General features: G+C 39.7%; 1 protein-coding gene across 1 annotated transcript in view; it reads right to left on the bottom strand.

The window, feature by feature from the left end:
- Positions 1–10,051: 10,051 nt before the first annotated feature.
- ptdss2 (phosphatidylserine synthase 2) overlaps positions 10,052–12,310 on the bottom strand; it is a 50,842-nt gene continuing 48,583 nt past the window's right edge. The window contains exon 6 of the mRNA XM_037683761.1: positions 10,052–10,784. Coding sequence (XP_037539689.1) covers positions 10,631–10,784 — 154 coding nt within the window. The 3' untranslated portion in view covers positions 10,052–10,630. The remainder of the gene's footprint in view (positions 10,785–12,310) is intronic.

The following is a 12,310-nucleotide window of genomic DNA, read 5'->3' as shown; positions in this document are numbered from 1 at the left end:
TGCCAGAACATATTCTTCTTTTGAGTTACAGCAGTTCGTGGCTGAGCTGACACAGCCTGTATTATTTGGAATTGTCTACCGCCCACCTAAATATAACAAGGACTTTATTCAACAATTTTCTGAATTTTTAGCTGACTCCATCCCCAGATTTGATAATCTGCTGATTTGTGGAGATTTTAATATTCATGTCTGCTGCCCATCTGATCAGTTAGCCTCTGATTTTATCAATCTTTTAACATCTTTTAACTTAACACAGTCTGTTGTAGATGAACAGATGCTGATATATTCATCAATTAAAACGGGTTCACTCATCTTTCTGGACTGGATAAAACGTGCATTGAATTTAATGAAATGTAACGTGAGACGTCATTTTTCTTTGACCCATCAAAATGAATGCGGTCATTTATTTTACAGAATCAAAGTTTAACATCAAACATTTACATTAATTTGGCAAAATATGAAAACAACAACAACATAATTAATCAGCTTACAACCAGGAAAACCATACGGCCATGATTTTCCGTTGTTTCACCACAGACATTAATGAAAACATCTGGATTAATTTTCTAGTAGAAAGGAGAGTTTAAAGATGGAAAATTGAGATTTATCTTACAGAGAGATGTGTGAGGGAATTTGTTTGTTTTAACCAGAACGTGCACGCTCCTTCGGAACTCAGCTTGTCCCAAACAGTACACTTTTGGTGAAGGTCGACTTTTTCCTTTTCTGAAGATAGATCAGTTCCGGCGTGGAGTCTCACTTCCAACCACTGTTCAGCGTCTCAGTGAGAACAGCCAAATACCTCGAGAGCCGTGCGAGGTTATCCAAACAGAAGTTATAATTCCCAAAATCGTCTCTGGTTCAGCTTGTTTGGTTTAGCAGCATCCATGAATGCCTGCGTTTGCATTCACGAACTCCCAAACTCTCTGCATTCTGGATTCCAAAACTCTTGAACTCTCTGTGAACTCTCAGCTTGTTTTGAACTGCTGCTCCATCTTCAAGACTGAGCTTACCGCAGCTTCAAGACTGAGCTCAACTCTGAAACTCTGAACTCCCCTCTTTCTGGAACTCTTCCCTTCTCTTCTACCTGAATTAGGAAGTGCCAACCTTTTTATGAAGGGTCACTTCCGGTTCATTTGAGAGCTTTTTGATTGGTGGATGGACCACAACAGAGGTGTGGTTTGTGATGTAAGGTGTTATGGAAAGTCAAGGATAGAGATTAAGATTGTTTAAGAACAGACAGAAAGATTGTTGGAGAAAACCAGTCTTAGTGGAGCCACCTCTCCCGTATCTCGCTGTAAAAGTTAAACATGACATTTCTTTTCAGTAAACTTTCTAGTTGACCGAAGCTTGAACTTTAACACACTTACAACTTTGCTTCCCTTCAAAGCAGACGATCAAGAAATTGAACCATTACTCTGTAATGTACTCTAACTTGATTTCACTTTGAATTGAGGAATAAAAATCATTACTACTGTTTAAGTAAATAAAAATGAGTAGTTCACTTCAACATGTAAACATTGTTTGAACTAACACAATTTGATTATCAAAACATTTGTAAAATAGTAATGATCATAGAGAATTGTCTTTTCCACTTGATTAATTCAAGAAAGAAAGTCTCAGGATCGATCAACCTGTATTTCTGGATGCAAATCAATGAAATGACAGTTTCTGACCATATGATCCTAAGGTCATTGATTTGACATCAGGTCAAGTTCACTACACTGTACATGGGTCTACTCATCTTCTTGGACATACCTTGGACCTTATTATATCTCATGGGCTGTCCATCTCACTCTGTGAAACATCTGAAACAGCCATCTCAGATCATTTCCCCATCATGTTGGAGTTTTCAGCCCCCCTACCAGTCAGTAGGCCTGCCGTTGCGGGTCATTGGCGTCGTATTTTTACTCCTGAGACAGCTGGACTGTTTACCGCTGCTTTTATGGACTTTCAGACTTTTGTTTCCAATGAACTTTGTCCAGATGGCTTCCTTCTCTCTTTTCAAACCACTTGCTCTGAAATTTTAGACTCCATCGCTCCTCTTCGGTTTAAATCCACCAAACCGAGAGCTGAACCGTGGTTAAACGATGCCTCTCGCGCTCTCAGGAAAAAATATAGGAAAGCAGAACGACAATGGAAGAAAGACAAACTTCTTTCATCTCTTAAATTTTTGAGAGAATGCCTTATAAACTACCAGAAATCTGTAAAAGAGGCAAAATGTCTATATTTATCTGGTTTAATTTCAAATAACTGCCATTGTCCTAGAGTGTTATTTAACACAATTAATACTGTTATTAACCCAGCTGTGCGTATTTCACCAGATGCCACAGCCACTAACTGTGAAAACTTTCTAAAATTCTTCCAGGATAAAGTGGCCTCAGTCAGACAGGTCACTAGTTCTGTTGCTCCTGACTCCTCTGTTGCCTCTGTAGCTCCAGTCATGTTTGAACACTTTCAACCAGTGTCTCTTGCCACTCTCACTGATGTTGTTCAACACATGAAGCTCACTAATTGCCCACTGGACGTTCTTCCCTCCAAGTTTTTGAAAGAGGTTTTTAATTCTGTGGGTCTCTGTATTTTAACATTTTTAAACTCCTGCCTTGATCTAGGAATTGCCCCTGCTGCATTTAAACATGCTGTGGTTAGGCCCCTTCTTAAAAAACCTCACCTAGACCCATCACTTTTATCAAATTTTAGACCTATTTCGCATCTGCCTTTTTTAGCTAAAGTCTTAGAAAAAGTTGTTTTTATGCAGTTACAACCTGTTTTAGAAAACAATGGTATCTATGAAACATTTCAGTCTGGATTTAGAACCCGTCATTCTACCGAATCAGCCCTGTTAAAAGTCCATAATGACATTTCCATGTCCATGGATGTCAAGTGTCCCGTTGCTCTGGTGCTGCTGGACCTTACAGCTGCGTTTGACACAGTGGACCACGCTGTCCTGTTGTCTCGTCTCCAACATTATGTTGGAATTTCTGGTACAGCTCTCAAGTGGTTCACTGCTTATTTGACCAACAGAACGTTCTCTGTCATGTTGGGTAATATGTCTTCCTCCACTGCCCCTCTCTCTTGTGGTGTGCCACAGGGTTCTATTCTTGGTCCTGTCCTCTTCTCATTGTACATGCTGCCCCTTGGATCAGTGATAGCCAAACATAATTTTTCTTTTCACTGCTATGCTGATGATGTACAAATTTATTTACCAATGAAACCTAAAAACAGTAACCTTCTCACACCTTTCGTTGATTGTATTGCCGACATTAAACAGTGGCTTCATCTTAATTTTTTGTTTTTAAACGAAGGAAAGACAGAATGCATTTTCTTTGGTGATGATGCTCCTTGTAACTTTGGTGCTCTGACATCCAAGTTCAGATCCACAGTTAAAAACTTGGGAGTGACATTTGATAAAGACTTAAAGTTTGACAAACAAATATCCTCTGTAGTCAAGGCCTGTTTTTATCAGTTACGTCTTTTATCCAAAGTTAAGCCTTTTTTAAATCGTTCTGACTTGGAAAAGGCCATCCATGCTTTTATAACTTCAAGGCTCGACTACTGCAATTCCCTATATGCAGGAATCTCCCAATCCTCCATTAGACGCCTGCAATTGGTCCAAAATGCTGCAGCTTGACTTTTAACCAACACCTCCAGACATCACCCCTGTTTTATTTTCTCTCCACTGGCTTCCAGTCGATTTTAGAATTAAATTTAAAATTTTATTTTTCACTTTTAAAGCTCTCAATGGTCTTGCCCCACTATATTTGTCTAATCTTGTAGCTGTCCGTGAATATAGGAGAACACTGAGATCTTCTAATACATTTCTACTTTCTGTCCCAAAGTCCAACTACAAACGATGGGGTGACCGGGCCTTTTCGGTTGTCGCACCCAGACTCTGGAACCAGCTACCTCAGGACCTGCGCTCCATCACTGACATGGAGCATTTTAAATCTAATCTTAAAACCTTTTTATTCAGGCAGGCTTTTAATACCTAGTAGGTCTTTGACAATTTTGCTATGTTTTAATTGTAATTGTTTTTGTTTTTAACTGACTGATTTTTATTTTTATCTTTTTTATTCTTGTTTGTTTTTAACTTCTGTACTGTGCAGCACTTTGTGCACCTTTTGGCTGCTGGAAAGGGCTCTATAAATAAAGTTTGATTGATTGATTGATTGATTAAATTGTCTTGATGACATCAAGACTTGGATGGCTGCGAACTTCTTGAGTTTTATTGATCAGAAGACTGAGGTCATTGTGTTTAACCCAAGCTCTACCACTGTCATTGATCCTGTAAACCTGCACTCCCTTCAGCCACATCTAAAGCAGTCGGTTACCAATCTCGGGGAGTGTTAGACTCGGACTTTAAGTTTAATAAACAGATCAACTCTGTTCTACAAAAAAGCTTCTTTCAGCTAAGGCAGATAGCAAAGTTTAAGTCCGTTCTGTCCAGATCTGACCTTGAAAAACTAGTCCATGCATTTATTACAACCCGGCTGGACTACTGTAACTCGCTTTATGTTGGGGTTAGTCAGGCTTCACTTTCACGTCTCCAGCTCGTACAAAATGCTGCAGCTCGGCTACTAACAGGAACTCACAGGTTTGAGCACATTACTTCAGTTCCGTCCTCCCTTCACTGGCTTCCTGTGCATGTCAGAGTTGATTTTAAAATTCTCCTGCTGACTTCTGACCTTCTCCATCCTTATGCTCCTTCTCGGGCTTTGAGATCATCAGACCAGCTGCTTTTGGCCATACCAAAAACCAGCTGAAGCTCAGAGGAGATCGAGCATTCTCAGTCGTGGGTCCTAAACTTTGGAACAATCTGCCCATCAACATTCGACAGGCCACCTCAGCCTCTGCTTTTAAATCTCTCCTAAAAACACATCTGTACTCACTGACATTTAACACAGGGTGGTCGGCTTTAGATCTAGTTTTTCATTGATGCCGATTCTGTTTATGCTTTTGTTATTATTCCCATTTAACACAAGGTCATCTGATCTGATTTAGTATTTCATTGTTTCTGACTGAGTTTATGCTTTTTGTTATTATTTCCTTGACTTTTGACAACATGATCTGATTTAGTATTTCATTGTTTCTAATTATGTTTTTGGTTTTATATTTTTATTCCATGTGCTGTAAATATATCTTGCTACTTTTTATTTAATGTTGTGATATTTTTGTTAAGCACTTTGGTAACAGTTTCTGTTTAAAATGTGCTCTATAAATAAATCTGACTTGACTTGACTTGTAAATAAGTCCTCGAGGCTCAATGGGATTAACCTGTCTAAATAAAGGTTGAATGAATGAAAATTTCCCTTAATTAATAACCACATCTTGGATCGGCTTGATTTAATTTAATTTGCTTGCTCAAGATGAGAGTTCTGCGATGGAGTTAAACACAAAGAAGTCTGCTCCTCAGATAAATAGTGCTACATTATTATTATTTTGAATGTTTCTGTTCAGTCCCTGAGATGACTTCTGTTGTGACTTGGCACTATATACAGTAAATAAACTGAATTGATTTGAACAGATGACCTGACTGAACATTGCTGGATTATTACCTGGATTGTTGAGCACGATCTTTGGTGTTTTGAACCACTTTGGCAAGGCTGCTTCAGAGAGGTTGGGGGGAGAGGGCAGGCCCCGAAGGCCATCTTCTAACCAGCAAACTGTTTTTTTCACACTAATGGGAGTGTGCTGTTTGTGCTGGGACTCAGTTTGTTGGTGGCTCCTCAGACTGAAGAAGTCTGTCGGCTGAAGGACGAAACGTCTCAGCAAAAACAATAAACTGTTCAGATGACCTGATGGAACCTTGTTGGATTATTACTTGGATTACTGAGCATGAACTTTGGTCAAGTTAGATGATTTCAATTAGTTCAGATTGAACAAAGTCTTGGGGGGTAAAAAAAAAAACAGACGATCTGAGTTTTAGCAGGTTGTTTAATTACTTCTATGTAACATTTCAACAGATTCAAACATCTTATTATAGGTAAAATGGAAAATTGTATGGAAAAACTGATTTAATATGCATGTCCAATCCGAGGCCATGGTCTTGAGACGGAAAAGGGTAGAGTGCCCTCTCAGGGTCAGGGAGGAGGTCCTACCCAGATGCCCGAGCCACCTCAACTGGCTCCTCTCGATGTGGAGAAGCAGCGGCTCAACTCTGAATCTCTCCCGGATGATCGAGCTTCTCACCTTATCTCTAAGGGAAAGCCCAGACACCCTGCGGAGAAAACTCATTTCGGTCGCCACTTGGGTTAGGATGCCTCCTGGACGCCTCCCTGGCGAGGTGTTCCGGACACGTCTCACCGGGAGGAGACCCAGAGGAAGACCCAGGACACGCTAGAGGGACTACGTTTCTCAGATGGCCTGGGAACGCCTCAGGATTCCCCGGAGGAGCTGGACCAAGTGGCTGGGGAGAGGGAAGTCTGGGCCTCCCTACTTAGGCTGCTACCCCTGTGACCCGACCCTGGATAAGCGGAAGAAAATGGATGGATGGATAGTCTATGGGAGGAAAGGGAAGTAAAGAGTAAAACATCCTGATGCATGCTCAATACTCCAGGTAGAAAAATCTAAAAAAGTTAAATCTGGTCCTCTGGACATTCAACAAAACAAAACAAAGCAAAACAACAAAAAAATGTAGAAACGTTTCATCTCTCATCCGAGAGACTTCCTCAGTCTGAGGTGCTGTATTCAGCTCAGTCTTTTAAATAGCACCTTCTCAGAGTGGATCGACCAGTTTTGCTGCTGACAACCAAAACCCGCTGATCACATGTCACATGCCTACGTGTTCAACTGTCCCCCTCTTACAATGCTGTGATTGCTAGTATCACTCAGCCCTCTGTGAATAGTAAACAGCCATCAGTGTGCTAATGACCCATTGTTAGGCTGATGGTCCTTCTTGAGCATGTGATCAGCTGGTTTTGGTTGTCAGCAGCAAACTGGTTGATCCACTCTGAGAAGGTGCTATTTAAGAGACTGAGCTGAATACAGCACCTCAGACTGAGGAAGTCTCTTTGATGAGAGATGAAACGTTTCTACTTTTTTTTTGTTGTTTTGCTTTGTTTTTGTTTTTTGAATGTCCAGAGGACCAGATTTAACTTTTTTAAAGAGTAAAACCTCCTTACTGTGAGGAGACTGCTCTAACGCTCCACTGTGTCGCCGATGTTAAACTAGTAAGTCTAGTTCAGCCTTGAACTATGTATTACTAGTTCAAGGCTGAACAAGTCTGGTTTATTTGGAAGGGTTTCCAGGTAAAATGTCAGAGTTGGGTTTATGAAGATGCTGCTAAATCAAGCTCAACATCTGGACTCATCTGTCCAACAGACATTTCAAAGAGATTTATAGCACACTGCACAGTGCCATGTTTGAAAACCACACAGCACATACATCTCATAACAGTAGAGAACTGGACAGGTGATCTATTCATTAACCACAAACTCTGTAGACCAAATGACTTCAGAGTCAAATTTGACCAACAGTGGAAGCTTGCATCAAGTCATGAAACGGGACAATGATCCACAACAGCAACAAACTTTCAATAGCTGGGCCCTTTGGTTCTTTGGATCTAGAGTAGCCCCTCGCTACTTCGCTGTTCGTTTATCATGGATTCGCTATATCGCGATTTTTCAAAATAATATCAGACATGACACAATTGACTGATTGATGGATGAGCCATGGGTTGTTTATTTAGCACAGATACTTTTGTCTTCCAACTTAAAATTCAAAGTATTTCACATTGTAAAATTGTCATAATCACAATACAGAAGAGTTAAAAGTTATTTTCAAATTATTTTAGAACTTCTATGTTCAGTTGTTCCAAGTGTAATTGATCAAGAAGTACTTTTCTGTTCCATGCTGCAGAGCTGTGCGACATCCCTTTGACGTCCTGCTGCACTTCTCTTCTCTACAATTTAAATGTAAATACTGTAACATTTTCAAAAAACAATCCATGATGCATGTTTATTTAAAATGTTACAGTATTTAAATTGTTTATTTAAGGAGGAAGACTGGGAGTAACAGGTGATGAGTGTGATTACAGCCTGGTACGTCATGACAAAGTTTACTGAATTTGAATTGAACTTGGACTGCTGTATCCCCAACGTCACGGTTTTTCACTTATGGGGGTGGGCGTGGTCCCAAACACCCTCAATAAACGAGGGACTACTGTACATCATTTCAATCTGGCTGAGGTCAAAACTTTGGAAAAACCAAAGAGCTGTGCTAAAACAAATGTCTGCAAACTTCAAGGAACTAAAGTGATGTAAAGAAGCATGGGCTAGATTTACTGCTTTGAGTTTGATTTGGTTTAAGAACATGGAGGAATCAGTTTTTTACACATGGGTTAGATTTAAAAAAATTAGAATCTGGTAACATCTGATCATTTTATTATGTCTTGATAAGAAAATCCATAAAGTTATGGGTAAGGAGGCAGTAGTTCTCCCCCCCCCCCCCTCCCCCAATTACAGTAACTGAATAACTAGAAAGTTTCTGGAGAAACTTTGACGAGGACTGCCAAGTGGCAGCCATTTTCAAATTTTGATTTGACAGTACTGTGCTTGGGTTTGATTTCAGCTACTAATAAACCGAAATTCAGCTCAATATGGCAAAAAAAAATCAATGAGTTAGTAATTTTTTCTTATAAGCTAAGGTGGCCATCTTGGATTTTTGATTTGGATTTTGGATTCAGTATGTGATGGGGGGATGTTCTCAGCTATAACCTCAACAAATTTCAGCTCTATATCTAAAAACAGTTGAGTTAAAGCCATTCAAATGTAGCTTTGGTGGCCATCTTGGATTTTTAATTTAAATTCAGTATTTGTTGGGCATTGCTCTCAGTGACCACCACTCCAAATTTCAGCTCAATGTCTCAAAGAATGACTGTTAGTCAATTTTGAGTTTTCTGAGGTAGCTGTGGCAGCCATCTTGAACCAAATTGGTTCCAAAAGTTAATCAGTGTTTTGTTCAGAGACCTCTTCATTCTAGGTCATGTGACCTCACTGTGGCAGTTGTAGGATGTTCAGAGTTCTGTTAGGGTTTTTCAATGAGAAAAATGGCGTCTTTTTAAATGACATCAACATGGTAACAAAAAACACCTTTTAAAAGTAACAGCACATCACGGCGCTGAGCCGGTCTTTTTGATATAACATTTGTGGGGGGACACGATGTGGTTCAGATTGCATTAAAGTTGAAAGAAGAGTAAGACCCTTGTCAGGTGGATAATAATAGGGTGCTACCTTTCAAGGCGGTCCCCAACAATGTATGTTTACTTCAGTTTAAAAAAGTAGACTATGAAGCAAAGTGCATATTTCAGATTTTCTGTTGATTTTATTGAAAACATTATAAAATTATGCAGAGCTGAATATTTGTTGTAATTTTAACATGTTCCCATTTACACATTTAAAAAGTACATCAAGTTGTCGCTCGATGTCAGGAGACTGAACTGAAGTAGGATCTACCACCCCCCACCCCCTGAACCATCAAATAGAAAAATGTTGCTTTTGACCCACTAAATCCCCCATCCATTCAAGAATAAAACGTGTGGTTTCAGTATTCATAAACTAATCATGATTTCACATTTAGTTGGTTTTAAATCCCAGATGCAACAAAAAGTTCAAAGATGAAGGGAAAAGTTCAAGGTTTAGTCTGATCATGGTTAAAAAAACGTGAGAAATCTGACAGCAGCAAAATTTGTACAAGAATGGGTCTGTTTAGCATTTAGCAAAGTAAATTTATCTTATTTCTATTTTTAACAGCAGAATGTGCCGATTACATTCACCAGAAAACTTCTAATAGACTGCAGAACAGCAACATGTGGTGGTATGAAAACAAAAGTCGTCATCAGTCACTGCGACGCGATGAGTTACAGACTAGTTCTGACCCGAAAGCTATTTGTAACAACTACTGATTTGTTTTTCTATCATATCTTGATTGAAATAAAACAAAACTTTTCCAAGAATACCTGAGAGAACAGAAAGGGAAGAAACCTTAAAGTCCGAGCTCCCAGGAGTCAACCCTGAACCGGAGAGAAAACGTGGGAACCTGGACTATAACACGCCTCAAACTTTTCTTTAAACAAAACGTGCTGCATAGACTACACCAGGGGTGCCCACACTTTTTTAGCACGCAATCTAACCATATTACCTTTGCAATTGACGTATTGCGCACCTCTGGACTAGACTCTAGATCAGCAATCATTCAGACAGAAACTGAGTGACCCGATAAATACTCACTTTTCTTACCTGCAGGACAGAACCAATCCTATTTAAAGCAACGCTAACGCTGCCGATGCTCTCCTTTTGATTATTACGAGAAAAGAAACAATTTTCGGTAATTGTTCAAGTGTCAGCCTAAATTCTTCTTCCATTAGTCTTTCTGCCAATATTCAAGACACTAGTACAAAAAATGCAGCATTTACCATTATAGCTCCACGAAAGTAAAAAATTGAGTATTTTTTGTTGTGTGAAAATAACAGAAGGATACAAATAAAAACAGTGTCAGCTGATTGAGTACTTGGTTCATGTAGGCACAGGATCGTTTTGTGTCCTTCGGCTTGCCTCTCTATGTTTGTCTTTGTGTAACAACACCCCTCATTTTTTCTCTCAGTAACCCCCCCCCATTGTAACAGAGCAGCTAACTTTCAGGATTTCCTCTGGCGTAGCGTTTCAGAGCTCCCATTTAATTTGCTTCGTCCAGATGAGGTCCCCGAGCTGCCGTTACCCACAGGGCGGTCCCAGTCAGCGGGCGCTTCCTGTTTGCGTCGACGGGTCTCTTTGTAGCGAAGTGTGATGTCACTGTGAGGAGATCAAAGGACAGCAGAAACACTAATTAGGAGAAAGTAAACCCATCCTTGGGAACAGCTCTGCATAGCTTCATATTTATCCTTCACTCAGTCTTTTCTCATAAAAAAAGAATGGAAAATGATCAAGTTGTACCATCATGGTCGTTTCATCATAAAAAGCCAACATTGTGTTCAGGGGCCTCATGTATGAAACAGGGCTTAAAGTGAAAAAAATATCCTGAGCCAAAAAAATTTTTTGTGGTGGTGATAGAATAAAATCATGACATATTGCCAACATTTATTATAAATGCTCTATGAAAAGTACAACCAACTGCTTTAAACAACAAACAATTCAGCTTTAAGTAACAATGACTTAAATGAGGTTTCAATGTATTTGAACTTAAACAGCGTAAAATATGTACCCCAGAGTAATGCCCCGCAGCAAAACAACTCAAAAAGACTCAATACCACATTGAACAGACACATTCCAGTCAATTAATTTGCAATCAATTTAGAATACTCAATATCACAATTTAAAGAAATAAGTTTCACAACGATGGTTTTAGGACTCCCAGCCCTCTCAATAACTTTCAGAGTAGGAGGCTGGAGTCATTTCCAACATCAACACAAAGATGTCCCGCACAATGAAACTATCTTACCAGCATTGGCGTCAGAATCATTTGTACATGGGGGGCAGGCACACTTGTGGGTGGTCTGGGGGTCCTCCCCCAGAAGATTTTGAATAAAGTAGATGCCATTTCCTGCATTCTGGTGTATTTTAAGGGGTTAAACATCTATGTTTACCTACATAAGTAAACACTTGATTCAACAACTATTTTAGAGAGCAACAAGTAGCCTGACCAACAGCTCTCCTTGTGTTATCATCTCAAGCATCCGAACACCGCTACCCCGGTCGACAACTGCCTGCACTAACGTAGCGCTAAGATAACGTGCCACACAGAGGCTTCTTCCCCCTCCTCCCCCCACCCTGTCCACAAAAAAAACCAGAAGAGATGAGTGTCCCCTGCCAAGACAAGTAACCTGGGGAGACGCTGCATGCAGTGAGGCGAGTTGTTGAAAACCCACAGTGGCCTTTTAGTGCTTTGAGTATTTTTCTATTAATTGAGTGGAATGGATTTGTTCACAATGAAATGCAAACAGCGCTGGGTGAACTAATATTTCATGGTAAATGTGGGGGTGTCCAAACAAACATTTTTTTAATGTGAGGGGGACATGTCCCCTTATAATTGATGCGATGCCTATGCTTAACAGCACCATGAAAAGAATCATCGTCATAATCATCAGCAGCGAATCAGTTTTGTAGAGGAGATAACATACAATACAATAATAATACAATAATACAATCTAATTAAGAATTATTTCACAAGGAATTGATCTTTATTCTTTACTTTGCAGCAGTCCCAGCTGAATGCATGCAGCTCAAAAACCTGTTTTCTCTAACTACAGACATTTTATTTGAATAATACGGTTTTAACCTTTTAACTTTATTTGTTCATGTTCCTCAGAAGGAAAATCAAT

The sequence above is a fragment of the Nematolebias whitei genome, chromosome 10 (assembly GCF_014905685.2).
Source record: "Nematolebias whitei isolate Nwh7 chromosome 10, NemWhi1, whole genome shotgun sequence".
Classification (NCBI taxonomy): Eukaryota; Metazoa; Chordata; class Actinopteri; order Cyprinodontiformes; family Rivulidae; genus Nematolebias; species Nematolebias whitei.
The sequence above is the reverse complement of the archived record's forward strand: the minus strand, read 5'-3'. Positions and strand labels throughout refer to the sequence as shown.